We start from the raw sequence: 14,864 nt of genomic DNA on the forward strand, positions 1-14,864 counted from the left end.
AAACACAAGCCAAAACTTCAGCCAGAGTAGGAGGGATTATCTTAACTCGAAGGAAGAAGTTTCTGGGTGCAATGGTTCTAAGCTCCTGGATAATCACTGGCTTTTAAGAGACAGAATATAGGGTATCACTGAATCAAGGGAATCGCCCCAGGCCCCACTAGCCTAATATGGGAGACGTTTCTAGAGAATCTTCTACTCTGGCCCTTGCCCTCGGATTCCGTAACCTGACAGAAGTGTGGACAGAAGCAAAAGCATTGGGAAAGTACCACTCGTGGCTGGAAATGTAAGATGTGTTGTTACTTTGGGCCACCACTTACAAAACACTTAGGTGACAGGCCCTAGGTGAGGCTTTTTGTCCTCTTGCAGGTCTCATTCAACCCACACAGCTCCTCCATGAGTTTGAACTCCTGTTATTCCTCTTTAGACAGTAAACTGAGGCTCAGAGAGGTTAACTCACTGACCCAGGGACACACAGCTAGTGAGTGGTGGGACCCAGGCTGCTATCCTTTCCCAGATGCCCTTCATGGTTGTTGAGAAAATCATATCAAGTGATTTGATATGAAAATCAAGAAATCAGGAGTTCCCGTCATGGCTCAGTGGTTAATGAGCCCAGCTAGCATCCATGAGGACGTGGGTTCGATCCCTGGCCTTGCCCAGTGAGTTAAGGATCCGGTGTTGCCCTGAGCTGTGGTGTAGGTTGCAGATGCGGCTCGGATGCCGTGTGGCTGTGGCTGTGGCGTAGGCTGGCAGCTGTAGCTCTGATTCAACCCCTAGCCTGGGAACCTCTATATGCCACTGGTGAGGCCCTAAAAGACAAAAAAAGAAAAGAAAATCAAGAAATCATATGATTTAAGAAAATTCTATCAGGAGGCCTGAGTTTATGATCCCAGGTGAGAGAGGTTCCGGGAAGGGTAGGGAGGAAGCATTGAGGGGCCAGACAAGATTTTACAAAAGAACTTTTAATGTGGTTAAAACTGGTGCCATCTGCGCCTGCCTGAGCCCCAGCGCTGCTGCTACCTCCATGGAGCAGAAGTGAGCCTCTGATCAGCTGGGCGCTCTGCCTACCAGGTCGGCAGCCCCTCATTTCTTCTTGGTCTTCACCAGCCCCTTTTGCACGAGGCTGCGGTACAGCTCCTGGATGTAGGTGTAGACGCACTTGGAGTCAGGCACTGCCAGCCGCACCATGTCATCCACCTCCAGCAGCTGGGCGCAGTCAGCCAGCTTCCTGAGGGGCAGGATGGGGAGGGGTGAGGAGCAGAGAGCCAACGGCGGAGGATGTGGGAGCTGGGGCGGGGGGCAAGTGCAGCCCAGCAAGAATAAAACCCCAGAACTATGTGCCTCAGAGCCAGGAGGTCATCCAGGCCAACCACCCCATTGTACGGCTGCAATAAGGGAGTCCCAACAGAGTTCAGACTCACACTCAGCTGGCTGGTCTGATTCCAAAGCCTGTGTTTTCCTTTTTTGGGGGTGGGGGGGTGCTGCACATGCAGCATGTGGAGGTTTCCAGGCTATGGGAGCTGCAGCTGAGGCCTGTGACACAGCCACAGCAATATGGGACCTGAACCATGTCTGTGACCTACACCACAGCTCACGGCAATGCCAGATCTTTAATCCACTGTGCGAGACCAGGGATCAAACCCGAGTCCTCATGGATACTAGTCAGGTTCACTACCGCTGGGCCACAGTGGGAACTCCAAAGCCCGTGTTTTCGTTTTCCTGTGTCTTCATTTGGTCTGTAGTTCTGCATTAACCCGCCCCTTCCACGTGCTCCTGTCTCTGTCCTCTGGACGGGAGCCTCTCAGGAAGAGTTTAAAGGACAGAACCCCAGTCCTAGCTAGAGTGTTGGCCTGTATTTGCAAACTCTCCAACTCCATTCAGTCTCTCTGTATTTATTGAGGGCCTACTATGTGCTAGGTACTCTTCCAGGGGATTCAGCACTGATCAAAATCAACCCCCACCCCATGTCACTGACATTTCTTGTGGCAGAAGACAGTCATCAAACACAGGAAATCAGTGGTACAGCAGATGCTGAGAGCTGCTATGGAGAAAAATAAGGCCAGGAAGGGAGACAAGCATATGTTTCTGTGTTCAAGGGGATTTAAATTATTTATCTTCAGCCTCACCTGTGGCATGCAGAAGTTCCTGGGCCAGGGATCAAACCGTGCCAATCAAATCCATGCCACAGCAATGACCCAAGCCACTGCAGTGACGCCATATCCTTAACCCACTGAGCCACACAGGAACTCTAAAGGGATTTTTAATAGGGAGCTCAGGAAAGGTCTCTTAAAGAGACTAAATCTGCGGGAAGAGGATTCCAGGCAGAGGAAACAGCTTATGCAAAGGTCCTGAGGCAGGAGTGCTTAATGTGTTTGAGCAATGGCATGGTACTTAGCAGCAAGTCCTTTTTCTAACTTCCCAGCTGCTCTTTGGGGTCACATGCTACTCCTGGCTTTGCTGAGGTGACACCATCTGATTGAACCACTGTTCCTGCCTTGCCACCCTGTGCCAGGGGCTTCATCAAGTGCTTCCCCGTGAATGGTCTCATTTACCCCACCCCTCTGTGTTCAACCAGCACAAGAACCAGAGCCTCAGAGCGTTTTGGTGATTTGCTCAAGGTCAAAGCGAGTGATACTGCTGGGACTCAACCGCAAGCCTGCCCGATGCCTCTGCATCTCTGCCCTGAAGCCAGGTCTTAGCAGTCCCTGCCTGCCAAACCGCCATGGGTGCTGGCAGTAAGTGAAACCAGGGTCCCAGTGAAAATCTGCTCTTGGGGCTGAGACAGCTGGGCTGAAACCTAAGCTGGAATGGCCTGGGAGTGGGGGAGGAGCACAGACTGGGAAGATTTCGAAGAATGGGACAAGCTCCCTGCAACCAATGCAGTGCTTTCCCCTGACACAGGAGAGGCAAAGTTTTGTTCCCATTGGGCCTGGGGAGCCCAGTCAGGTTCCTCCAACAGCACAGCTGATGGAGACCGCATAGGGGCTCCAGCACTGGCTGTTCCATGGGAATCAGAGGAAAGTTCCAGAAGGAAGCCAGTGGGATGTGACGGCTGTGCCAAGGATCCCCTTACTTTGCACAGTTAACCTTCGCGCCAAACCTGAGAGAGGTTCAGGTGGCTGCCGAGGGTCGGAGAGCTAGGAAGGAGGTGGCCGGATTCAAACTCAGCTCCTCATAGAGAGATGCGGGGTGGGGGGGGGGGAAGATGGAGGGTGGAGGTCTATTCTCCATTCTCTATCCCCAAGCATCCTTTCTTGCTGCCTGATGCCTCCTGCCACCTGTCATCCTCGCCTGATTATTCCTTCTGCCTTCCCGTGGCTCTGCTGGAGGAGGACAGTGACCCGTGCCCCACAGGCCAGGGACACCTGCTCCGCGCCGAGCCATGTGCCCTCCTGATATTCACCAAGACTCTCAGCCCTGACTAGGAGTTTCACTTTCATCCCAGTGTTGCCATAGTGCTCCTGCGCAAACCTCACATAACGTCTCTGCTTGTAGCTACCTGGAGAGTTGTGAACATCAAATGAGAGGAGCCAAGAAAAGCACTTAGCAGAGTGCCTGACACCCCATCGACCTTTTTTGTTCTTTCTAATTTGTTTTGCTTGTTTGTTTTTGTTTTGTTTTTTGCTTTTTAGGGCTGCGCCCGAGTTATATGAAGGTTCCCAGGCTAGGGGTCCAATCGGAGCTACAGCTGCCAGCCTACGCCACAGCCACAGCAACTCCAGATCCGAGCCATGTCTGCAGCTTACACCACAGCTCACAGCAACACCAGATCCTTAACCCACTGACTGATGCCAGGGATCAAACCCACAACCTCAAGGTTCCTAGTTGGATTTGTTTTTGCTGCGCCACCACGGGAACGCTTTTTTTTTTTTTTTCCTGTTTGTGAAATTTCCTGGGCCAGGGATGGAGCCCACGCAGCGCAATCTGAGCTGCTGCAGCAACAACACCAGATCCTTAACCTGCTGCACCACGTGGGAACTCCTTATCACTCTTGATTCCTGTGGCTTGTCATCACTGTTAAAGGTGATCCTGACCCCCCCCCTCATCCCCCCACCCCAGGGCACTCACCCCATCCCTTGGCAAGATAATGTAAGGGATTGTCTGGAGCGTCAAGTCTGGTGGTTTTCAAATAGCATCCTTGGTGCCCTAGGGCCCTATGGACATGCTTCAGGGATCACCTCGGGAACAGGGGGTTGAGTGCTAAGCCGCTGTGCTCCAGGAACCTCTCCTAACCTAAAAAGGCTTCACTTAAATCTGTTTAATATGTTGGGCATTCATTTAATATTTTGCTTGAGGAATCTGTGGGGGAGGAGGGACCCACTTGAAAAGTACAAATCACTATCAACCCTCTTGTTTTGCTGGTGGGGACACACAAGCCTGGAAAGGGGAAGATTGCTGCTCTAGGCTTCCCTGCAGATTGGTGGCCAGGCCTGGACTAGACCAGAGGGCTCAGCCTCCCAGCCCAGGTGCTACAAACATCCTCAATGACTTATTCCCTGTTCCAGAGCTTTAGAAATGCAATGGGGGAGTTCCCGTTGTGGCTCAGTGGAAATGAACTCGGCTAGTATCCATGAGGGTGTCGATTCGATCTCTGGCCTTACTCAGTGGGTCAAGGATCTGGCTTTTCGGTGAGCTGTGGTGTAGGTCACAGACGCAGTTTGGATCTGGCATTGCTGTGGCTGTAGTGTAGGCCAGCCGCTGCAGCTCTAATTCAACCCCTGGCCTGGGAACTTCCAGATGTTTGCAGGTGTGGCCCTAAAAAGGAAAAAAAGAGAGAAAGAAATGCATTCAGCAGTCTGTTCTAGGACCTCAGAGCTGCTTCCTTGCCCACCCTCTGCATAGTCCTGTCAAGCCTTTCCTAGGCCCCCAGTGCCATCAGGGAGGACTCAGGCCTCACCGTGGGCAGAGATGGAAGCCTTTGGCTGAGTCTGGCTTTGGTGGTGGGAATGCCTCCCCTTCCCCACCACATGGGAGCCCCATCTTTGCCTCTTAGGTTCTTCCTTGGGCCACACTGCTCCTCACCCCCTTTCTGCCTGTCCAGTCCACCCCTTTCTCCATCCTGCCACCATCCCACTCCCCGGCCCAGCTGCCCCTCAGCAATAAATCCACCTCACCAGGTTCCACAGTGAGTAATTATCATAATAACTGTGATAGCATTCATTATAAAATAGGAACAGGAGTTCCTGTTGTGGCGCAGTGGAAGCAAATACGTCTAGTATCCATGAGGATGTGGGTTCAATCCCTGGCTTCTCTCAGTGGGTTAAGGATCTGGTGTTGCCGTAAGCTGTGGTGAAGGTTGAAGACACAGCTTGGATCCCGCGTTACTGAGGCTGTGGAGTAGGCTGGCAGCTGTAGCTCCGATTTGACCCCTAGCCTGGGAACTTCCATATGCCATGGGTGCGGCCCTAAAAAGCAAAGTGAATAAATAAATAGGAAGAGCGGCTAAGATTTTTTGAAGTGCTTGTGAAGGGTTAAGCACTGTCATAGAAACTTTTTTTAATTATTTACTTGTTACTCACCATAGCCCTGCAAATGAGGAATTTCGTGCCCATTTTAAACATCAGGATGTGGGAGTTTCCCGATGGCTTAGCAGTTAAGGACTTGGCATTGTCACTACTGTGGTTCAGATCTGGTGCCTAGCCTCGGAACTTTCCCATGTCATGGGTACAGCCAAAAAAAAAAAAAAAAAAAAATCAGAATATGGAGGTTCAGAGAGGTAAAGGAGCCTGTCCAACATCACACAGCTAACAAACAGCAGAGTCAGAATCTGGCCCCAAATCTCTGCAATCACCCTTACCCCTCCTGAACTTTCTTCATGGCACCTGTCCCCCTACATTATATTTCACAGGAAGTGTGTTCAGGATCCGTCTCTCCTTTAGAATGTGAGCCACGGCCAAGCAGAGATTCTGCCCTTTTCACCCACTGCTATGTCCTGAAATAGTTCCCAGGGATCAAGAAATACCTCTTAGAGACAGGCATGTGTGGCCACAGTGCCTCCCTGACCACCGCACTACGTGGTCCCTGTAAATTGCCTCCCTGACCACTGCACTACCTGGTCCCTGTAAATCCGCACTGGGAAAATCAGCATCTGCAGAACCGGTTCTGGGTAGGCAGCCCCGGAGCTCCCGGCCACCTCTGCATCCCCGGGAGGGCTTACTCTGCCGTGGAGAAGGCCAAGGTGAAGTTGTGCCTGCGCTTTGTGGGGTCCAGCTCAGCATAGTCAAAGGCATCGGGGAAGAACTTGTGGATGAGGGCGCAGAAGGCCATGCCGCTGCTCCAGCTGGAGGAGAAGTTCTGGATGTCCACGTGCTGCAGGCAAGCGGGGGCCCCAGAGGCCTTGGTGAGCCTCAGCTAGAGGCCGGACGTTGCCCCCCTCCATGCCTGCCCACCCCCCTACCCCAGGCTTTGCATCACTCAGATCCTCCCAGCACAGCCGCCCTGGGGAAGGGTCCCTGCCGCACCCCGTGGCCCAGTCCTGTGCACCTCGTAGTTCCTAGTCATGGCCCGGCACCACTCCAAGAGCATGTTCTTAACACCGCCGATGGCAGCCCCTGCGGCCTTGGTGTTCCGGAACAGGGCGGTGGGGCCCGAGGCTGCCCTGCAAAGGCAAGAGAGGTGGGAGGGTCCCATGAGGGAGAAACCCCAGCCCCAAGGAGACGTCTGTACTCCCACCCGGGCCTGGGCTCTTCCTTCTGCCTCTCAGGATCCACCCCCGTCCCGTCCCCTCCAACCATCCCAGCCCAGCAGTTCCCCCGGCACTGCATCCTACCCGCCAAACTTGTCCACGATGGCCTTGCGGTTCTGGGCCCGGGGCCCCCGGGGCCGGACAGGGGCTGACACCCTCCGCTCTGGTGCCCTTTCCTTCTTCTTCTCCTGTGAGGGCGGGGGCTCTGTGGGGCTCTGGGGTACATCGCTGGGCGAGGATTCACTGCGGGGGTGGGGGGAAAAGATCAGAGAAGCGTGAGAAGGGCTGGGACCAGCGGAACCGGGAGGAGGCCAGGGGCTGGCTGAGCGTGGTCCCCGGAGTCTCAAGAGGCTTACAAGGTTGTGGCCCCCACTCTCGCCCATGTTCCCTCTGTGCTCAGCGTCATGAGCTGTTGAGAGGGAAGAGTGAGGCCCAGTCTAACTCCAGGGAGCATGTGGTCTGGCGGGATGTGTGTGCAGAACTGGGGCTCTCTGAGGTCTGACCTTCGCCTCTTATTTGCTGTGTGATCTTGGGATTGTCATGTCAGTCTCTGAGCCTCAGCTTCCTCATCTGTACAATGGGGACAAGAACAACTACCTGAGGAGGTGGTTTTAGGACCTGTGTGAGATGAGCAATTCAGAACACCCAGCTGGGCTGGCCACAGAGCTCCCCAAGGTTACCTTTCCCTAAGGAGGTGACACGGAGGTGAATTTCAGCTTGAAATAAACGAAGACTCTTACAATGACTAAAGTTGTGCTGTGGCAAGAATAAGGCTCTCATTTTAAACGGCACCCTCCAGGCACCAGGCGCTGGGCTGAGTGCTTTTTTTTTTTTTTTTTTTTTTTTTGGCTTTTTAGGGCCACATCCAGAGGATATGGAAGTTCTCAGGCTAGGAGTCTAATCAGAGCTGTAGCTGCGGGCCTACACCACAGCCACAGCAACACCAGATCCAAGCTGCGTCTGTGACCTACACCACAACTCACGGCCACACGGGATCCTTAACCCACTGAGTGAGGCCAGGGATCCAACCTGCATCTTGTGGACATTAGTTGGGTACTTAACCCCCTGAGCCATGATGAGAACTCCAGGGCTGAGTGCTTTACACACATCCATCACTTGAGCCTCACGAGAATCCTATGCAGTGGGTACAGTGACTGTGCCCACTTCACAAGGGAGGAGAGGCAAAGTGATACGGCCAAGATCACACAGCTGGTAAGCGGCAGAGTCACTGTCCAAACGCAGGCTTTCTACTCATGCTCTTAAGGGTGATGCTGACACCGTGGAGCAGTGCTGGGTGGCCAGACCAGGAACCCTGGTGAAGAGCCACCAGGTGCTGACGAGGCTTCAGCAGAGGGTGGGAGGGGACCATCCAGGCTCCACCAGCCCTTTGCTTCCACACTCTGCCCTAGGCTGAGGGGCTGAAAACCAAGATTCCTGGCATACTCAGAGATCAGATACTGGGGAGGCCCAGGCCCAGGGGATGGTAGACTTTGCAAGGGAGCAGGTGGGGTTGGGGTGGAGCTGGGGCTCCAGGAGTTTGACGTTACCTGGCTGAAGGACTGGTCTCTCCGGAAGCTTCGGCAATTGGACTCAGCCCATCTGGGGGAAAGGAACAGAGGGAGGGAGGGAAACTGGGGTGACCTGAGGGGCACTCCCCACACGCCCCCTCAGGGCAGCCCCTGCACCATTCATTTGTGGGCTACCGGGTTCTCACTCACCTGGGCTGGGGCCGCCGCCCTCCTCCGTGGGGCTCTCTGGCCACTCCTCCGGGGAGCTGGGAGGCACTCCTGCGCCTTCCTCTGACTCTCCCTCCATACCCTGGTTCTGCTCTTCATCAGGGCTGCCTGGCTCCTGGAACCAACATGACCCGTGTGGGCTCGCAGCTGCCCATGTCTCGGTGAGGGCTTCAGAAAGACCTGGAAGGCAACCTGGGGCCCCCACAGCCCCCACCCCAGGTGCTAGACATCAGGGGGAAGACTGGACTTTCCCAAGAGAATAGAGCAGGAAGGGGCCTGCTTCCGGGGGGTGAGGGGACGCCTGTGGGGGCCTCTTCCCTCCTCTCCTCTTTCTCTCTTACCAGCTCCTCCTTCATCTCTTCCTCCTCCTGCGGTTCAGCCTTGGCCTCCTCTTCCATGGCAGCCTTCTTCTGAGAGTCCGACTTGGCTTCTGGAGCACAGGCTTTATCCTGGGCCTCAGCCTTAGGCTCTTCTGTCTTGTCATTCTCCTCCTGAGAGACCGTGGTGGCCTCCTCCTTGTCAGTGGCCTCGCCGCCTCCAGCCCTGCCTCCTCCTTGTCAGTGGCCTCCTGCCTCCAGCCTTGGCCTCCTCCTCAGTGGCCTCCCTGCCTCCAGTGTTGGCCTCCTGCTCCCCAGCAGCTTGCTTCGGCTCAGCTTTGGCCTCATCATTCACGTTAGCTTTCTCCCTAGATCCAGGCTTGGCCTCTTTCTCATCAGCCATCTGGTTCTCAGAGGCCAATGTGGTCTCTTTTCCCTCAGCCTCCTTGAGTTCAGAGTCGGTCTCTTCCTTCCCACCATCCTCCTTTTGAAGTTCAGCCTTCCCTTTGGGTTCCACCTTGACCTCATCCAACCCATCTGCTTCCCCCTGGAATTCAGCTGATGTGTCGTCCTTGGCTGGTGCACTCTCCCGCTTTCCTGCCCCACCTGGAGGCCCCTCGTTGACAGACCTCTCAGCTGGGCCTGTGGCCTCGTCCTCTGCAGAGGCTCCACCTCCCACCGTCTCTGGGGCCTCCGTGGCTGGGGAGACAGTGGTCCCGTCCTCAGAGGGCTTCCCTTTCTTCTGCTCCATCTCTGCAAAGAGAAGACAAGCAGGCCTGGTCATGCCTCCTTTCTGCAGGTGAAGGCCTTGGAGTCTGGAGGCCTGTGGTTCAGTCTTGGGTTCCCCCCTGCTCGGACACATGACACAAGCATCCACCTCCCTCTGATGAAATGAAGGGGTTACTTCCCCCCAAATGGGGTGCTGAGCCAGCCACTTTTGCTCTATGCCCACGATGTTCACCTAATGCCCTCTTCAGGTTGTAGCATGGGCTTTAAAGAATATTGGATCATTGGAGTTCCCGTTGTGGTGCAATTGGTTATGAACCCAACTAGTATCCATGAGGATGTGGGTTCGATCCCTGGCCTCCCTTAGTGGGTTAAGGATCCGGCGTTGCCATGAGCTGTGGTGTAGGTTGCAGATTTGGCTCAGATCTGGTCATTGCTGTGGCTGTGGTGTGGGCCAGCAGTGCAGCTCTGATTGGACCTCTAGCCTGGGAACTTCCATATGCTGAGGGTATGGCCCTAAAAAAGAAACAAAAAGAGTATTGGATCACATAATACCTTTTCTTTCTTTCTTTTTTGGCCGCCCCCATGACATATGGAAGTTCCCGGATCAAGGATAGAGTCTGTGACCTATGCCACAACTGCAGCAATACCGTATCCTTTAACCCACTGTGCTGGGCCAGGGATGGAACCAGTACCTCCACAGGGACCAGCCCGACCATTAACCCACTGCACCACAGCAGGAATGCCACATAATGCCTTTTCAATGATTTTGCCTCTTTTTTTTTTTTTTTGGCTTTTTAGACCCTCTCATGCTGTATACGGAGGTTCCCAGGCTAGGGGTCGAATCAGAGCTGTAGCCGCCAGCCTACACCACAGTCACAGCAATGCCAGATCTAAGCCTTGTCTTTGACCTACACCACAGCTCATGGCAATGCCAGGTCCTTAACCCACTAATCGAAGCCAGGGATCGAATTCAAATCCTCATGGTTCCTAGTCAGATTTTTTTCTGATGCACCACGTCCGGGAACTCCTGATTTTGCCTCTTTTTGACTAAGTCAGTGAGATGGTTACAACTTGATGCTAGCCCCCATCTCGAACCCTTGTGGAACTGTTGCTATTTCCTCACTTTAGTGGAGACAGTTGCCCTCAGGCTTAGAGCCCAAAGTAGGCAGAAGTCTCTAGACAGAATTTAGTAATACGGTTTTGATCACATTGTATTTATTTTTACTGTGACTTTCTATTTCTGGCCAGTGATGTTGAGTTTCCCTTTCCAGTGGTGATATAAAGTTTCTTGTAAAAATACATTTATTGAAATAAAAATAAGTTAATCGAAAGGAAGACATTCAAGAAAGCAGAATACAGAATACAAAATACCTAAATCATGGAGCTGGTGTAAAAATAACTGGGACTTAGGAAACCCCACGCCAGCTTGGTGTCTGGGTCTCGGCCAGCTCTGTCAGCCTGTGCGTGGTTCTCTGAAGAGCTGAGCCTGGGCATGGATGAGTTTCCTTTAGTGAAGAACAGAAAGGGACTCTCCCTAACTAACCTCTGCAGGGACATCTGACCCTCCAGCTGCCGGGGGTGGGGGAGGAGAGCGATTATGACCCTTTGACGTGAGGTTTCCTATTCAAGGACTGTATGTACAGTCAGCCTCCCCTCTCCGCAGGTTCGCAAAACTTGGATGGTGTATATTTGAAAAAAAAAAAAATCCAGAAAATTCCAAAAGGCAAAACTTGAAGTTGCACCACTTCAACTATTTACATAGCATTCGTATGTATTTACAATGTTAGTCACATGACTGACATAACATTTTCATTGTATTGGGCTTTATAAATAATCTAGGAATGACTTAAAGTATAAGGGAGGATGCGCATAGGTTATATGCAAATATTACATATTTTCATATAAAACACTTGAGCATCCGCAGATTTTGGTATCTGCAAAGGATGCTGGGACCATCCCCTACAGACACTGAGGGACGATTAGTCTCTTGGAGTTACAGAAACAGCTGGGTAGGGGGACAGGGCCAGCTCCTTCATCCATCTGCCCTTCTTGGGGGTCTGTTTACAGAGAAAATAATCCCAGAATAGTGTTCAGGGCATGACTCAGGCCGTAAAAGAAGTAGACACTCCTGTCACTGGCTAAAAATACCTCCTGCCCTCTGCAGTGCCATCGTTCTGTGTACAGTACCCAGAGCACCTGGGTAACCGGGACAGAGGGAGGAGGACAGGTATACAAGGAGTAGGGTTTTGATCCTGACACCCATTTGGGTTTCACTGCCCCCAGACCAGAGTCCTGGGGTCCCTGGATTCAGTCGCCCACTGTTTCCCTAGGAAACAGGCTGGGACTTTTCAAAGATGCTCACACTGCCTTCCAACTGCACCCCTCCTGCCAGAGCCCCTTCCTAGTTAAGCAGCTCCGGTATTCAAGTTAGAAGGGGAGTTCCCTTGTGGCGCATCGTGTTAAGGATCTGGTGTTGTCACTGCTGTAGCATGGGTTTGATCCCTGGCTCAGGAACTTCCACAGGCCATGGGTGCGGCCAAAAAAAATAGAGGGAAGCCAATGATGTGCATTATCAGGAAGCTGGGAGCTGGCCTTGACCCCTACCCAGCTGTCTGAGACTTCAGCAAGTCTCTTTGCCTCTCTAGAAAGAGCCTCAGTTGCTAAAGCAATGACAGAATTATTCTAGATCAGCTTTCCAAACTGTTCTCTGAAAAACTAGGGTCTCTGAAGACATTAATAAGGGCTGAGGGATGGGGAAAGGGAGATGCCTTCTCTGGCTAAGGTTGTTTCAGAAACAGCCTACCCTTAACTCTTCATTAGCACTTAGATAGATAGATACACCACAGTAAAGAGACTTTAACTTCCCTTAGCTTTATTTCATTCACGTTTCTCCATACCTATTTGGCCATGGATTTTTTTTTTTTTTTTTTTTGGCTTGCTTCTTTTTCTCCTTGCTTTATTTTTCCTGAGGTGCATCTGTCACCCTCTCAAGCCATGCCACCTTTAGCAGAAGGAAGTATGGCAAATGCTGGTCTAAATGATCCCCGCCACCCCTTCCTGCTCTGCACTCTTGTTGGCAAGGTGGCATGGAGCCGTGGTGAAAATTACGGATTCTGGAGCTTCCTGTGATGCGATCCCAGCTCCACAGTGACCTTGAGCAAGCTACTTACCCTCTCTGTGTTTTGATTTCTGGAGATAAAAATAGGTCTCACCTCATAGGGACAGTGGAAAGTTAAGGAAGTCAATGCATAGAATGTATTTTGAGATGTGCCTGGCGCTGCAGTGTGCTGGAGGGGCACTTGGTTTACAACAGCTTGCTTTGTTTATTTTTGTTAGTTTGTTTCTCTGGTCATCCCCGTGGCATGTGGAAGTTCTTGGGCCAGGGATCGAACCCATGCTACAGCAGTGACCCAAGCCGCTGCACTGACACCTCGGGATCCTTAACCAGCTGCGCCAGAAGAGAACTCCTGCATTGGCTTGTATGGTGTAGGCTGGCCTCTGGCCAGCCCTGTGCCAGATTAAGGTCCTGACTCAGCCGTGAGGGCATTTAGTTGGTAAGACAAGGTAAAGAGAGCGGAACACCAGTAAGATGATGATAAGCCCTTTTTATACCTCAAAGCGTGTGAGCACTTGGCCAAGACATAGCTGAGCGCCTCTTCCATTTGACCCTTGAGCTACATGCGACGCACTTAGGATGGTGGAGGGAAAGGGCCGGTGAAACACACACACCTCACTCATCCTGCGTATTCCTCCCCTCAGCTTTCCACCCCGCAGGCCTGTCATAAATAGACGAGGAGCGAAGAAACTCGGATGTGGAGGCACCAGGATAACACCACCCATCCCGGCACTGACAACTCTAGAGCCGTTCACAGCCTGCACTGCGGTGCCCACTTTTACGTCCCCGAGCAAATTCCTCACACGAACCCTTCGGAACAGGTGTTATCGGCCCCATTTTACAGATTAGGAATTCCAGGCTTGGGGAGCTGATCCCTTGACAGAAGTCCGAGGGCAATGAAATGGCCAAGTTGTACCTGGAACCCAGGTCACCTGACAACCAGTTCAGGACCTGTGGCAGGGATGCTGCCCCCACCAGCTCCTCAGCCAGCGTCCCCTTCAAAGGCTCTGGCCCAGGGTGAGGGGCATCCCTCTGGAGGGGGAGGGCAGGCACGTGGTGCTGAGGAGTCCAGGCTGCCTCTTCTAAGTGCACAGGAGACCATCTCCTCCCTCCCTTTCTCTCCACTTTCCTTCCTCCTTCCTTCCCCAGGAATCCTTGTGCCCACTGCAGACAGCTCCTCTATCCATTTGTGTTTGTTTTTTGTTTTTTTTTAGGGCCGCACCTGCAGCATATGGAAGTTCCCAGGCTAGGGGTTGAATCAGAACTACGGCTGCCAGCCTACCACAGCCACAGCAATGCGGGATCCGAGCTGCATCTGTGACCTACACCACAGCTCACAGCAATGCCGGATCCTTAACCCACTGAGGGAGGCCAGGGATCGAACCCGCAACCTCATGGATACTAGTCAGGTTCATCACTGCTGAGCCACAATGAGAGCTCCCCCCTTCCTATTTTCCTTGGCAGACCAGGAGGAAAAGGACCCAGGAGGCTGAGTTCCTGGCCCCACCAAATATAAGACAACACTTGATGGTTCTGCTAATACCCCCACAACCTAGAGCTTCCACCATCTCCCATCCCATCCACCAGGGACAACCCCTGCAGAGGCCACTCTTTTTTTGTTTGTTTGTTTAGGGCCGCACCCACGGCACATGGAGGTTCCCAGTCTAGGGGTCAAGTCAGAGCTGCAGCTGCTGACCTACACCACAGCCACAGTAATGCAGGATCTGAGAGGTGTCTGTGACCTACACCACAGCTCACAGCAACACAAAATCCTTAACCCACTGAGTGAGGCCAGGGATCGAACCCAGGTCCTCATGGATACTTGTCTGGTTCGTTACCACAGAGCCACGTTGAGAACTCTGCAGATGCCACTCTTAATAGCTTAGAGACTCTGCTTCCCACCCCAGCTGGAACTGATAAGACCCCCCAAGGCCCTCTCTACCCATGTCAGGTGCTCGTGGATAGCCACCTGCAGGCAAGTCTGTGGGTGATCTTAAGTTGCCTGGCCCCCCAGAGCTGAGCCCCGCACCTCTGGCATAGAGAGAGGTGGAAAGGACCTGGATTTCACCAACTGCAGGGCCCCGACCGGAGGCCCCCGCCTTCAGAAGGTGGGAGAGGGGTTGGCGGATGGAGGCGGTACTCAGAAAGGGGCCCAGGGCTCTCCTACCTGACGGGCCTCTGCCCTGGGGGCTTGGAGCTGCCTCCTTCCTCTAGCTGAGCGGCCTCACTCCCTGGCTGTCTTTCAGCCCCAGTGGCTTCTAGCCCCCAGCTCTTCAGTCCCCGCC

General features: G+C 53.1%; 1 protein-coding gene across 1 annotated transcript; it reads right to left on the bottom strand.

The window, feature by feature from the left end:
* Positions 941 to 14,864, bottom strand: SMTNL1 (smoothelin like 1). Its single transcript, XM_021083035.1, has 9 exons — positions 14,747 to 14,864; positions 9,058 to 9,488; positions 8,760 to 8,945; positions 8,401 to 8,533; positions 8,230 to 8,281; positions 6,767 to 6,925; positions 6,481 to 6,595; positions 6,155 to 6,306; positions 941 to 1,225 (listed from the first exon to the last, which is right to left on the bottom strand). Exons 2-9 carry the CDS (start codon positions 9,484 to 9,486, stop codon positions 1,081 to 1,083), a joined length of 1,371 nt encoding a protein of 456 aa, XP_020938694.1. The 5' UTR covers positions 9,487 to 9,488; positions 14,747 to 14,864; the 3' UTR covers positions 941 to 1,080.

Source organism: Sus scrofa, chromosome 2 (assembly GCF_000003025.6).
Source record: "Sus scrofa isolate TJ Tabasco breed Duroc chromosome 2, Sscrofa11.1, whole genome shotgun sequence".
Classification (NCBI taxonomy): Eukaryota; Metazoa; Chordata; class Mammalia; order Artiodactyla; family Suidae; genus Sus; species Sus scrofa.

What these genes read in the sequence shown, in the direction of transcription:
- SMTNL1 (XM_021083035.1), bottom strand. Translation starts at nt 9,486, where the DNA reads ATGGAGCAGAAGAAAGGGAAGCCCTCTGAGGACGGGACCACTGTCTCC. An exon ending in AAGAGATGAAGGAGGAGCTG is followed by an intron (nt 8,534 to 8,759) that starts GTAAGAGAGAAA and finishes TGTTGGTTCCAG; the next exon opens with GAGCCAGGCAGCCCTGATGA. An exon ending in GGGCGGCGGCCCCAGCCCAG is followed by an intron (nt 8,282 to 8,400) that starts GTGAGTGAGAAC and finishes CCTTTCCCCCAG; the next exon opens with ATGGGCTGAGTCCAATTGCC.